We start from the raw sequence: 15,272 nt of genomic DNA on the forward strand, positions 1-15,272 counted from the left end.
GTTAATAGAAAACAGCTCCAGAGCTCCTTTAAGGGACCATGCAACATTTAACATTTTTTCTATTTTATAATGGAATATTTTCAATGTCATAGGCAAAAATAAAATGCCTAGAAATTTTAGAAACAGACACAATGAACATAATGTAATTGCATCTATTGGTCCAGTGAAATATTTCACGAGAAACAAATGATGGATACTTACTCATTTTTAAATGCAAGAAGACAAAGTAAAATGACAATCCAAAGAAAACAGCTTTTCCTACGCTATGTTTCATCAAAGATGGAATTAAAGCGAGAAAGTTCCGCATTCGGAGAAAAATAGTCAGCAGCAGACTCTGGGAGATTTCTGAAGAAAAAAAAAAATTATCTAAATATAAAAAAAAATTTTTTATTTAAATATATTTAAATAATTTTTTTTATATAAATATGAAAAAAAAAAGTTTGTTTCCTATTTCTTTAATTTAATTTTAATGCAAACACATTCCAAATTAAGACGGTTTATAAATTGTTGATAAATTTCCAGTATAAATACTGGATCATGACTTAAATGGCTATATTAAAGAAAATACTGTGTTCATGTGAAAATGGAAAAAAAAAACACTGAACATGTGACAATGGTATTTAATAAAATTTTTAAATATGACTTGAAGCTAAGTATCCATAAATGTGATTTTTTTTAGCTACAATTAAATACTTGGCACACTTAATAAAAAAAGAGTTGAAATCAGTAATGAAAAATATTTTCCTCCTATAACTGTATCAATATTGTAAGAATTTGGAAATTATTGCAGCAACTTTATTCAGATAATTAATTTTAAAGTTCCAATAAAAATAGGAAAGATATGAAATAGATGTGGTAAAAAATTCTGACTCAAAAAATCATCTACAACAACGTGATGCAACATACAAATATCTGTGCGTGAGGTCGCCAAGCTAATCAAGAACCTTGATTCCAGTAAAGCAACTGGCCCTGACGGCATTCCAGTTATAGTGCTGAAAAAGCTCCAACCAGAACTTGCCTCCATACTTACAAAACTGTTTAAGCATTGCTTTCCAACACCCTGGAAAACCTCATCAGTATGTCCTGTATTTAAGAATTCAGGTGAAAAGTCATCTCCCTTTCAGTACAGACCAATAAGTCTCCTGTGTGTCATGAGTAAGTTGTTGGAATCCATATTAAATAAAGAAGTAGTCAACCACCTCAACAGAAACAACCTTCTTAGTGACATGCAATATGGTTTCTGCTCTGCAAGATCTACAGCAGATGTGCTAACGGTTATATCTCATAGGATTAGTGAATCTTGACAAGGAAGCTGGGAAAATGGTGGGATCCTTCTACTGCTCCAGAAGATATCTCACTACTGATGCAATTCTCTATCTGTATAAAAGCCAAGTACGTCCAAGGATGGAGTACTGCTGCCACATCTGGGCAGGAGCTGCTAAAAACAGCCTATGCTGCCTTGACAGAGTATAAAATAAACTTCATGGTTTAGTGGGGGATGCCCTTTTCTCTTTCCTGCAGCCTCTCTCCCACAGAAGAGACGTTGCGAGCCTGTCTTTGTTTTATCGTTATTTCCATGGCAAGTGCTCGTCTGAGCTCCAATCTCTCGTCCCCCCCTCGCCAATCTTTCATGAAAAACACCCGTCTGGCTGAAACTACTGTCAATAATTTTCCCCACTCTTTATCTGTGCCTAAATCAAAACGTAGATTCCATAAGCAGAGCTTCTTTCTCAGAAGTGCACGACTGTGGAACTCTCTTCTGTTTGCCTGTTTTCCACCTGACTACAACTTGGATGTCTTCAAGTTCAACAAACAAATTCCTGACAAACCGCCCCCCTTAAGTAAGACACTCTATCAAATTACCAATACTAATGATTGCTACAATACTATCTCATTGACTACTGTACACGCAATAACCCTTATCCCTGAGTGGCCTCCAGGCCTTGATAAGTGGTGACCCCCCCCATGTAAAAAAAAAACCTACATTGATTGAAATCTCACATCACAGTAAGTAAAGAAAAAAAAAAAGGCTTTCTCAGCCAGTTTTTCTTTCTATATTTCATAATTATTACCACACAAAAAATTTTCTTTGTAGCTGAGAGAGCAAAATCTTAGCAGTAAAACAAAGTTTAGTTAAAAAAAAAACAAAAAACTTTTTTTTTTTTAACTAAGTTTTTTTTTTTTCTTTTCTTGATAAAATTGTTTGTTTGTTTCTATCCACCAAGTCTTTTCTCATTTTATTTTTGTTGCTTTTCTTTGTCAACTGAGCTTCAATCTATGGTCCCCCCTCGCCAAACTTTCACAAGAAACACTCGTCTAGCTGTAAACACTATCAATAATTTCCCCCACTCTTTATCTGTGCCTAAACCTAAACGTAGATTCCATGAACAAAGCTTCTTTCTTAGAACTGCACGCCTGTGGAATTGTCTTCCGTTTTCCTGCTTTCCGGCTGACTACAATATGGTTGTGTTCAAGTCTAAAGTAAATAAGTTCTTGATGAGCCGTTCCATATAAGTTATTAAATTTACCAAATTTTCATTACTAACGATTACTATATTGACCAATTTCTACTGTACACTCTTTAACCCTTATCCTTGAGTGGCCTCTGGGCCTTGATAATGTGGTGATGCCTTTGTAAAAAAAAAAAAAAAAAAAAAAATGTATTTGTAACGTTTTTATATGTCATTGGAAGTGATCAGGACAGGATCAAAGTGTAGTATCTGTTTAGTCTAACTTTATTCTTATAGAGACAAGTAAATAGTAACCCACTATAAGCCGATTCCTGACCTCTGGTATAAACTATACATAAAGAGAAATGAAGTCACATCCAAATTATTGGTACATTGATTATTGAAATCAAACTTACCTTTTCGGAATTTTGTAGCTGCTTCATCATTCTTATCAGCCATGCGTCTCTGATCCATCGCTATATGCATCCGATCAATCCATTTCCGAATAGAGTCTTTCTCCAAATCCATCATCCCATCCAGTTTTTCAAGCATAGAGTGGATTTCGTTGTATCGTTTTTGTGGGATCAGAACTTTCTCCAAAACGACACGGCCCACATCTGTGTGTTGCTCCATGTTCCACTTGTTAGAACTCTCCTCTAACCAAAGGCACGCTTGCTTTTGAGCAAGGGAATGTTCACCAACCCATGACAAAAGACCAATACTAAAAAGAAAAAAAAAATAAATAAATAAAAATGCATACAAGAAAAACAAAAACCATTAAAATTGATATGAGCAAAACAATTGTTTTCATGTATTCATTTTTTTTAACCCTCTTCACACTTGAAGGTAAGCAATGTTTCTCTCTTTAATTTCCTTTCTTTCTCTACTGATGAGTAACCACTTATTAAGGCCTGAGAGCAACTCAAGGATAAGGGTGAAAAGAATTATTGGTTGGACAATGATCGCCATTGCAAGAGTATTAGAAACTGTGTAGAATTGTCAGAATATTAAAAGGACTTGATTTTCCAAGAGTATGACTCAATAAGTATATGTGTAACCATGTTGTAGTCGGTTGGGAAACAGACTTGCGATATGCTGTTCCACACTTGTGATGTACAAAGAAAAAAACTCTGTTCATAGAAGTCTCATTTGGTTTTTGGTACAGAGAGAGAGAAAGAAAAAAAAATTCTTTGCTGTGGTTGTAGCTGGAAGAGTTCTTGCTGTGAACATTTTTTTGTAACTACCACAAATGATATAATAGAGAGACTAAAAATATCTCTTCTGTGTGAAACAAGATTACCAGATTAGGAAGTTGATTCTGTACTCTGTATTTTGTTGATAAACAAGAAAAAGTGCACACAGTGGCATCTCTCCAACAGTACTCTATCATAGGACAAATCTAGCTCTTATTCGGCTAAAGAATTGCATCAGAAGTCTGATACTTTCTGAAACAGTAGAATGACCTTTTCTGCAATTGAGCATTTGTGTTATATGTCTGGAAACGAGCATTGTTTATATGTGAAGAATAAAAATTAATATTTTTGTAAGACTAGAATCATTTTATTACAGTTTGGAATTTTTAAAATTCTTTGTATTATTTGAATTCTTCGCATTATCGTTCTCATCTTGAGTGTTATTTTCTGCACAATGTTTCATCTTGTTATTTTCTGCACAATGTTTCATCTTGTCAAACTCTGGAATCTGTACAGAATTTCATACGGAAACCTTAATTTCACTCAAGTGGGGAAAGCACGCTTTTGCTCCGTCAGCCATGATATTTTTTCTAAACATAAATATAACGATTAATTACATCTTTGGAATGAAAAATGATTTAGCGAAAACAAAATAGACACTTATTTTTATAGTGTTTATAGGTACCTATCACTGAAAAGTGGGAAGCCATCTTAAACTGCAATGTTTGAGAAAAGGTTACACCCATATTTCCAAGATTTTGTATTTAGGTTCTTATTAGAAATAAAAATAAAAACTGAAGCAAAAAAAAAACTCTAGGAGATACTATTTCTAGAATATTTATAATAAAAATCAGCCTAAAATTTTATTAGATTCATTAGCTAATATATATATATATATATATATATATATATATATATATATATATATATATATATCTTTAAAAAAAACTTTGCAAGGATGAGATATAGGTAAAATATTTTTGCTTGCTTTCTTTTCCTTATAAGGGAAATGGTTTCCATAATGTTTCATTGTTATAGTCTGATGAAAGGCTGTTCTTGTGAAAATTTTCAAACGACATAATGTTTGAATTTGTCCAAAGAGTCTTGAAACAGTTGTAACTAACGTTGAAGTACACTATTTGTTGGCTTCAGTGATTCTTTGATGTTTTGGTTTTTGTTAAAATATATATATATTAGGTAAAAAAAAAAAAAATTTCATATATTAGAAGTGGCTAATTCTAAATCGCATTTTAAATATATTTGTGCATCTCTTAAGATTTTTAAGTAACTGAAATTTAAACATTCAAGGGAGGATAACTCTTATTTTGAGTTATCGAACTTGATGGGTTTTAATTTGGCATGGGTAAATCTTGAAAATTAGATTTTAATGATAATTGTTTTTTCTTTTTGTCATTAGATTTTAATAATAATTTATTTTTTATTTTTTGGCTAGTAACTAAGATAATAAATACATAAAAAATTTTGACTGGAAATTAAAATCTCATTAATGGAAAGTAAGAATATTTATTTACAAGAATGAAAACATGTTTTGATAACAATTTGTTTTAGGTAGTTTAGTTTTGAAAATTATGTTTTAAGAACTTATGATTCACTAATGAATGAAATTTTAAGTCTATTTTTATTATAAATATTTTAGTAATAGCATCTTCTAGAGTTTTTTTGTTTAACTTTTTATTTTTAATTTGAATCTAAATGCGAAATCTTGGAAATACGGACATAATATTTTTCAAATATGATGGTTTCCCAGTGTGTATTTTGAATTCGGCTGAATGAAGGATTCTATTAAAAATTTTGTGCAGATTCTTAAATTTGACAAGATATAAATGAAGAAGGTTGGTGGTTACATCGATCGAAAGGTTGTGCAAATAACACTCAAATATGAAGTATCATTGTAGTTTAAGATTCAATGCTTTCAGTAATTGAAGGCGATTTACTTAATGAAATACAATTTGGCAATTATAATCAAGGAATACTTGAATAGTATTGTAATCAACCAATCAAATCATCCTAAAAATGTTTTTGAAGTGAAGGAAGTGAACCGTTTTTATTGGCACAGACTATCACAGACAATTCTATTTATGGTTACAGCAAAAGCCACATCATGCCAGCACACGTTTGAAACTCAGGCTCAATTTCGATGACTATATTACTGTCCATTGCTGTCAAGTGCTGAATGGAGAAGGTGATCAAGGAGGATATATGTGTGACAACAAGACTCAGCTCCATGTCCCACGTCCAGGTAAACCCACAATTGCTTGTCTGAGAACTTCTACAACTTCACTAATCCCTACAACTTCACTAATCCACCACATCTGCCCACCTCTAATTCACCTTATTTCCATGGTGTGGGGTGAGTCGTTGAGAAAAACACCACCTGCAACAACCAAAGCAAGCTGATTGGCAAGATCAAACTGGTGTTCAATTATCTCTTGAAAAACAGTTGCTCAGTTCTTGTCTGAAAACTGTAGTGGAGGTTCAGAGTAGCCCTTTTAAGGGATTTTATTCAACAAAAAATCACTTGCGATGAACTTTGAACTTGGAGAATACAACATGATTGGTCAAGAAATAATGTTTTTTTACTTTTCTTACAAAAAAGTGTCACATTTATCTGGAACATCCTTTAACCTTGTTATGTATTCATGCACTTACCAAAGTTTTATGATGGTTGGAGGACACTTTTGGATGCCCCCATAAGCAGCATCAATAAATGGAAGCACTTCTCTCCAAAGATTCTGTTCACCATATGCCTGAATGGCAAGAATCACAAAACCTTCAAAGCAACAATTCAGCCTGAAAGACAAATATTTTGAAAATGAGAATTTTTTTTTGGTATTTTTTGCAGTAGATTTTCTGCTGATTCTAAAGTAATGTCACCCAAGATATTTTTAGAATAAAATTAGACCTAAATGCTTTACACAATTAAATGTCAAAGAAAATGCCACCCATATTAATAAAATTCAGTTTTCTACAATTCAACCATATTCGGTACAAATAAATTTTAGTTCACCGAGTCGTTTACCAAGTTTTAGTTCTGAATGTCCAACTCCAAATGTGCAACATTAAATACAACATGCAAAATTGTCAATCACTTTGACATACTCTTGGAACTTTTCAATTCAGAAATTGAAATTGTTTTAATAGACATTATCTCATTATAACTCTACAGATAAAAATCACAGGAATTTTTTCCTGATAATTACACAAGGGATTCAGATTCAAGAGTTGGAATTTTTGCAGAAACAAACAAGCATAAAACTAAAGTCAGTCATTCTTAAGCAAAATATGTCAAACTACTTTGATCATCATTGAATGTAAATCTTTGAACATCATTCACTTTATTATCAAGTAGAACACCTCATCTTTTGTCGTTGTCATCTCCTAGTGTATGACAAGATTTTAGATTAAGTGGACAAACTTTAACTATGTTTGCATGCATCTGATTGGATGCAAAAACAACTTAAGTATAATAGACCAACTCAAATGTTTTAATCCTCATGTAAAAATGATAATCACATTTTTATGATCATTCTAAAACATTTTATAATTTCCATTTTTAATTATTTTTATTGCAATTTTTCAGTTGATTTTAGCAGAGGAAAACACACACGGACAACTTTTCTAAGTTGCATCTTTTGATTACTTTGTATTTTTCTTGAATAATTGCAAATTTAAATTGTTTTTATTAATAAAACTTGACACTTCTTAGTCATGATTTTTTTTCTGTATGGGCTTGACTTGCACAAGCTGTGTCCTGAGAGTCAAATCGCTTCTGAATACTATCATGATATCATAGGGATTACACATACTTTGAAGTTTTTCCACCAAGCCCTTCAAATATGGTATACAAACTGGTGAGTTTTGGCATTTTTACTTGATTAAATAATTCCAAATAAGAAAAATGATTTTTGTTTTAAATTAATTTTATTCTGCAATATTTTATATCAGTTGATTACTAAATTTAAAAGGTTAATTTTTTTCATAGTATTTTCATGTTAAATTCAGTTTTTACGATATTTTTAGTAATCAAGTAAAAATATGGAATTTTTACTTGATTTTAAATAAGAAAATGATTTTTGATTTAATTATATTTAATGTACAATAATTTATATCAGTTTGAAATGTGTTAAACAAAAAAAAACAAAAAAAAACAAAAAAAAACAAAAAAAAAAACATTGCTAATGACCGTTTTGGTAGAAAAAGGTCCACTGATCTTGCCCCGCTGTTACAAATTTGAAATAGGGGCATCTGAGCGAGACAAAGCGAAAGTAGAATTGGGGTGACATTTGCTACAGGAGAACCAATAAGAAAATCTGGCGCTCCTCTACTATTGGGACGAAATTTCGGAAATCGTAATACTGAGTTACACATGAAAACAATCGTATATACGTATTCCTCGTATTTTTAAGATGATTATATGAAAAAATTACGAAAATCGATAAGGTAGAAAATTATTTATTAAAGAAAATGAAAAAATAGAATTCGATGAAGGCGATCGGAAGACATAGGAGAGTTCAAAAGGGAGGTAAATTTCCATTTTGATTTAAATAAGGTTGCAGCACTATTTCAACTACTAACACGATTAAAGCTGTTTTGTTTAATAAATTAGTAATATTCAGGTAATTTCGGTTGCATAATTTGGAAGCTACCATTGTAACTTATTAGAATTGAAAAAAAAATAATCAGTTGCAACTATTGTTTTTTATCTGAAAACTGCATTTATCGACTACAAAATCTCATCTCAATTCTGTAGAAGCGCCAAAAATTTCGGTGCTAGTGTAGGTGTGTCAGAAACTGACCTGACGAATGCGTGAAAAAATATTGAATAATTCGAACCCCCTGTCTTTCCAAGCTTATAGCTACTTGAAAAATGTAATTCAAACCCTATTTTTTTTTTTTTTCAATTAAAGGAGCAAAGACCAAATTTTAAAAAAATAACAGGTTTAATAGCAAATTATGCAATATTTGTTTTTTTAAATCGGTTTTCTTTAAAAGATTTGAAGAAAATAAACGAAATTTAACTTAGGTCGATTATAAAAAAAAAACAAAAAAAAACACTTACCTATAAAAATTACTAATCAATATGTAGTTGCATTCTTCATTGTTAAGAATTTATCCATATTTATATTTTCAAATCAATTTATTTTTTAAATAAAAGAATTTTTTAAACGCCTATTTGAAAAACCTGGCATGATGCAAACATTTTACGTTTTTATTTAAAACCGGAAGTAGTTTTTTGTTTACTGTTTTGAATTACGAGTGGACAGAAGGAAGTAAAACCACACGTTCGCGTTAGCCATCTACCTTTGCGTGTAAAGAAATTTGTGCCTCCTGTTACATTTTTAGTAAAAAAAATGTAATTAATTATTTTTTTATATGTTGTTCGAAATCGAGAGAGAATAGGAGTTTGCTTGTTTTTTTTATTTTCATCAATTTTGTTGTCGTCTGTGCTCAGTCAAAAATAATCACGAGAGAGGATGTGAAGAGATATATAGAGAGTGGACAAAAGAAGAAAAGAAAGAGCGCTGACAGTAGAGGAGAAAGAAAAAAAAGAAAGAAAACAGCTAGCGAACGCTGGCAAGCTGTATAGAGAGGGGGAGGTGAAAATATATATATGGAGAGAGGGCGGACGTTTTAACCTGTGCGCTTACAAAAGACAAAAAAAGAGTCTGCCCCTCGCTACCGAGCGAAGCAGTCGTCAACGGCGACACTGCGAACAGGTGTAATATTAGCAGTAATAGAGTACTGCGGTTGATAAAGCCGAGGACGGCGTGCTTAATAAACATTGGAAATCTGATGTATTTGGAATAAGTTTTTGCAAAAGGAAGCCGGATGAGACGGAAAAGAATTTGATGAATATTGAAAAGGCATCTACTTAAGATATTTTGGAGCCAGTTTTTTGGAAGGAAATCGGATAAGAAGAAGAAAGAAGTAAAGACACTAAGACAGTGAGTGAAACAAAATTTCTCTCTCTCCCTTACTCTTTTTGTTTTGAACTGAGCAGACGACAATAACCAGTACGAAAATGTCGTATTTAGGTCTGCCATATATTTAACTTGAACATTCTCTCTCGATAAAGACAATTTATTTTCTTTCGCATAACATTTTAAACTATCAAAAGAATTGCATTTTTTTCTTTTACATATTTTTTTTTTGTGTTGTTATGAATAAAACTTTCATTCATAATTCCCATCAGCCTTTTGTTTGTTGTTTCGGTTGTGTTTTTCTGTTTTGTGTTTTACTGTTATCTCTGAGGAATTTGGATAATCCCTTCCCGTATTTATTTTTTTTTAATCCCGGGAAAAATTTTTTTGTTTTTATTATTGTTGCGATCCTATCTCTACAGTTCCCAGTGGAGATAGCCGAGTCATAACATATACTCCATACCTGAAAACTATAATTTTTTTTGCCTTAAAAAACAGTTCAAGAAATTTTTTTTTTTACTTTTCTCAAAAAATACACAAGTTTTTGATTATATATATTTAATTTCCACTTTATGGAGTGAATTTTTTTTTAATATCTAACAAAAAAAAAAACAAAAAAAAACATTGAATGAAATAGAAATAATTTTCGTAATAAAACAAAACTTTCTGTACAATATAAGAAGATTATAAGGTTTCATTTAAAAAAAAAACAAAAAAAAACATGGTTTATAAAAAAAAAGGTTTTAAACTTTGGACTTTACAGGTAAATTTCTAAAAAATACTTTTTTTCTTGTTTTAAATTTGAATATATTATTTATTGATCTTTTCTCTTCAATTTGTGATACATAACACTTTGGTACATAAATTCATTATTAAAGCAAACTGCCTTCTCACATGACGTACCAATCTTTTGCGGAAAATTTAAAATTAGCTGAAAAAGAAATAAAACAAGAAAATGAAAGCATTCCAAGTTGGGGAGGAGGGGAGGTAATTTAATTGTTTTTTTTCCTGGAACATAGAATTTTCAAAAAGTACATTATAGCACTTTTTGGGTGGAAAAAATTACGGACTGACATTTTTTAATGACTTACAATTAAAGAAAAGTACAACAAATTGGGGGACCTTTTTTTTTTCTTTTGTCTCACGTAGTTTTTAATGCGGTTTACAAAAACATAAGCACCAAAGATTTTTATGTTTTTCGGTTTTTTTTGGGGGGGGGGGGTTGTGGAAGGGGGATTTATAGAACTTATGTGGCTTAATAGGTGCTTCTGCAGTTTAGTTAACCATTTTTCCGTAAGTAACGCACCAACATTTACCGATTAGAACTAGGTGATTCAGAAACTTTGTGAAAAATATTGAACAATTTTACCCCGTCTTTCCAAGCTTATAACTACTCGAAAAATGTAATTCAAACCCTAATTTTTTTTTCCAATTAAAGTAACAAGGACCAAGGTTTTATTTAAAACAAAAACAAAAAAAAAAAGGTTTTAAACTTCGAACTTTACAGGTAAATTTCTAAAAAAACTATTCTTTTTTTTTGTTTTAAATTTGAATATATTATTTATTGATCTTTTATCTTCAATTTATGATATATAAAACTTTGGTGAGTAAATTAATTATTTACTTTTTAATAGACATTTCAAAATGGGGGGCGTGAATTAATTCGACCCCCTGTCTTTTCAAGCTTGTAACTAATCGAAAAATGTTATTCAAACCCTAATTTTTTTTTTTTTTTCAATTAAAGGAGCAAGGACCAAGGTTTCATTTTAAAACAAAAAAAAATTCAAACAACGCGGTTTAAAAAAAAAAAAAGGGGTTTGTATTACTGTACACATAGATTCGAAAAAGTTGTCAAAAAACAAATATATAACAAATAAATGTCATCAAAGGCAAGATAAGTTACTTTTCTACCAAACTGGATATATTTTTCGTGTTTTTATTCAATGTAACATGTTTATTCAGCTCGAAAAGCACACAGTGTTCACCGATGTATTGGAACATTCAAGATGGCGTCTTATTCTCTCTTTAACACGGTAAGTGCGGGAAAAGACGTTATAAATAAAAAAAAAACGGATAAAATACTGTAGCAGAAGTAGCAATAACTAAAATGAGGGGAAAAAGAGCTTACCTCGGGTACGTCTGTTGTGTCACCGATTGGGGGGAAAAGAGAATTCCAAGATGGCGTCCGGGGGTTTTTATTAGCGTTTACCCCATGCAACTCTCGGAAAATCACGTTTCTTTCTCATGTGATTATGCAAATGGATAATTCCCGGCCACTATAAAAGCAGGAGTCTAGAGACGAGTCGGCAGTGTCCTGCAAATTGTGTGTGTGGGTGTTTCTGGCAATTGGAGTGTGTCTTCTTTTACCACGGTTATCACGGACAGGAATTCCCTCTCTTCTGGAGGTGGGCGATATTGACTATTTTGAAGTTGTACTGTTGCTGACAGAACATTTATTTTTTTTTTTGCCTACTACATTTTTGTTTCAAGCTATTTCGGCCCGAATATGGCGAAGGTGCGGATAAGCAGTGATATTATCAAGCCGTTCTCTGGCGAGGGAGACGTTGTAGCGTGGCTGAAAAAAGTGAGACTTGTCGCACAACTTCAGCAGGTGGATGACGTAGCGAGTCTGCTACCTTTATACCTGGAAGGCGATGCGCTGGCCCTCTACATGGAAATGGAGGAGGACGATCAAAAGAAAATAGACCAGATTGAGGCTCGATTAAAGGAGGCATTTACTGATGACGCGTTTGCAGCATATAGAAAAATAACTATGGTTAGATGGGCTGGTGAACGTGTGGATGTGTACGCCAACAAAATCAGGCAGTTGGTTGGATTGGCCGGATTCACAGGAGAAAGCTTAGAGAGACTCACAAAATTAATTTTTGTCACTGGATTCCCTGACACCATCTCAATTGCTCTTCAACAGGTGCCGAACATCAAAGCCCTGACCATGGGGGAGCTAATGTCGAGAGCGAGAATTTTGACGACGACTGGCGAACAAAATCAGGATGTGGTTGCGGCCACACGCTCACCCAACAACAGGGCCCAGAATAATCCTGTTAATGTGACCTGTTTCAAATGCAATGTTAAAGGCCACCTTGCAAGGGACTGTCGAAAACGTGGAACACGGTGTTACCGTTGCGGTGAGAGTGGACACTGGGCTCGGAACTGCTCGGGAAACGAGCAAGGGGAAGACGCATAAGCGCCAGTCTCCTTCCCAACCAAGATGTGAACACGACGCTCCCGGTGATAAGCATCCATGTTGACGGGACGCAATGTTTGGCGCTTATTGATACAGGATGCTCCAGGACAATTTTACATGCAGACTGATGCCGGTCTTGGAGAAAAACAAACGTAAATGTCAACACAATTGGTGGAATGTCCCATGCGTGCTGCGGTGTTGGAACGGTCTCTATCCACTGATGAAGGTGTGTCTGCCAGAGTCGATGTGTTGGTGGTGCATGGCAAGCCACTGGGATTTGACTTGCTTCTAGGGATCGACGCCATAAAAGCTCTAGGAGGTGTCGTTGTCAAGCCTACAGGATCAGTGCGGCTGGGCGCCTGGAAAAGTATTAAATGCGCAGCCATTTCTATCGATGGACCAGATTTCACTGCTACCTTTGACCATCAAAACCGAACGTGGACCGCATCGTGGAAATGGTCTGTGGACCACCCCCCCTGAAAGGCTGCATAATCGAGTGTCAGAGTACCCAGTGCCAGCAGAAATTCGTGAAGAATACACGCAGGAGCTCCACACCTGGATAGATAATTGTTGGCTCGTGCCATACCCAGAGGATAAATTGGGACCCCACAAAGGTCTAATTCCCCTGATGGCTGTGATACAGCAGAACAAAGCCAAAGTGCGCCCGGTGATGGACTACCGGAAGCTAAATCATTGCGTAGACGCCTTTACAGCCAACGCAGATGTTTGTGCGGCTAAGCTGCGTGAGTGGAGACAAAAAGGTGCTAACGTGTCTCTACTGGACCTCAGAAGAGCATACCTACAAGTCCGGGTCCATGAGACACTGTGGCCATACCAGACTGGAAATCGATGGGAAAAAATACTGTCTGACCCGTCTAGGGTTTGGTTTGAATGTGGCTCCCTTGATAATGAGAGCAATTGTCAGCGAAGTACTATCTCAGGAAGAAGTTATAAGCCGCGCAACATCTGCTTACATTGATGACATTTTTCTCAATGAAGACGTGGTGCCCACGACCCGTGTGAGAGAACACCTTGCGCAGTTCGGGTTGGAGTGCAAGAACCCGGAGTAGTTGAAGGACGGTGCACGGGTGCTGGGATTGGCAGTCAGGATGGAACGCAATGAACTGCGGTGGAAGCGAGGAAATGCAATTCCGGAGGCTCCCAGTATTGTTACGCGACGAACAATCTTTTCCCTGTGTGGTCGACTTGTCGGGCACTTTCCGGTGTGCGGTTGGCTTCGTGTGGCTTGCGGAATACTCAGAAGGAGAGTAAGTTCGGTAACGAAGGGCTGGGATGATGAAGCAAGGGACGCCGTACTACATCGTATGATGTTCGAAACCTTAAAATCTGCGCAGCAGAACGATCCGGCACAGGAAAATTGGTGTGTGGACGGCAAAGAGCTGAATGTATGGGTCGATGCTAGCTCCCTAGCAATTGGGGCAGCCTTGGAGATGTGTGAAACTGTGTTGGAAGATGCATGTTGGCTGCGACCTGAAGATGACTCTCAACATATCAACTTGGCTGAACTGGATGCCGTATTGAAAGGCATCAATTTGGCTTTCCAGTGGCAGAGCAAGGTGCTACACATAAAGACAGATTCTGTTTGCGTATACCATTGGGTCTCGGACACGCTAACTGGAAAGGCGCGAGTACGCACCAAAGCAGCAAGCGAGATGCTTATTAGGAGGCGATTAAGCACTTTTAAGGAGCTCGTGAAAGAGTACGAGCTGACAGTGGATGTGACGCTGGTTCCATCAGCACGAAACATTGCTGACCGACTGACACGAGTGCCACAGCGGTGGTTTGAGGCAATGAAAAAGAAAAACGGTCTTGACCCAGTGATAGGCGCGGTCCACACAGACGAGCTGGATGAGAGTCAAATCATGGCTATTCACAAAGATAGTGGACATCCGGGGGTGCGACGCACTACCTACTTTGTCAGGAGAAGATGTCCAACCACGACAAAAGCAACTGTCAGAACGGTCATACAGAAATGCAAGGAATGTAAGTCCATTGACCCAGCGCCAGTCAGGTGGGAAAAGGGAAAGCTGGAGGTTAACGAGAATTGGCAGAGAATTGGAATGGATATCACGCATTACGGCACCTTCCATTTTTTAACTTTAACAGACTGTGGTCCATCGCGTTTCTTCATTTGGAGGAAATTGGCAAGGCAGGACTCGGCAAACATGATTCATCAGTTGGAGGCAGTGTTCCTCGAGCGTGGCGCGCCGCATGAACTCCTTTTAGACAATGACACAGCTTTCTGCAGCAATATGTTCCAAGCATTTGCACGTAAATGGGGAGTTCACTTGCGATTCCGTTGTGCATACGCTCCAGCCGGGAATGGCATAGCGGAGCGATGTCACCGTACAGTGAAACGAATAGCGGCTAGAATGTGTTGTCCCATACAGGAGGCTGTCTACTGGTATAACATCACACCAAGAGACGACACATCTCCCTCCACTGCGCCTGCCAACAGGAT

At 35.3% G+C, this 15,272-nt stretch overlaps 1 protein-coding gene across 1 annotated transcript in view; it reads right to left on the bottom strand.

Moving 5' to 3' along the window:
- Nucleotides 1-15,272, bottom strand: part of LOC145295991 (peroxisome assembly protein 26-like) — a 62,065-nt gene that overhangs the window by 41,567 nt on the left and 5,226 nt on the right. The window contains exons 2-4 of the mRNA XM_080141963.1: nucleotides 6,314-6,454; nucleotides 2,867-3,171; nucleotides 202-345 (exon numbers count right to left, since the gene is read on the bottom strand). Coding sequence (XP_079998089.1) covers nucleotides 202-345; nucleotides 2,867-3,171; nucleotides 6,314-6,454 — 590 coding nt within the window. The remainder of the gene's footprint in view (nucleotides 1-201; nucleotides 346-2,866; nucleotides 3,172-6,313; nucleotides 6,455-15,272) is intronic.

This window comes from Euprymna scolopes, chromosome 2, assembly GCF_053919585.1.
Source record: "Euprymna scolopes isolate OS-2025 chromosome 2, ASM5391958v1, whole genome shotgun sequence".
Taxonomy (NCBI): domain Eukaryota; kingdom Metazoa; phylum Mollusca; class Cephalopoda; order Sepiida; family Sepiolidae; genus Euprymna; species Euprymna scolopes.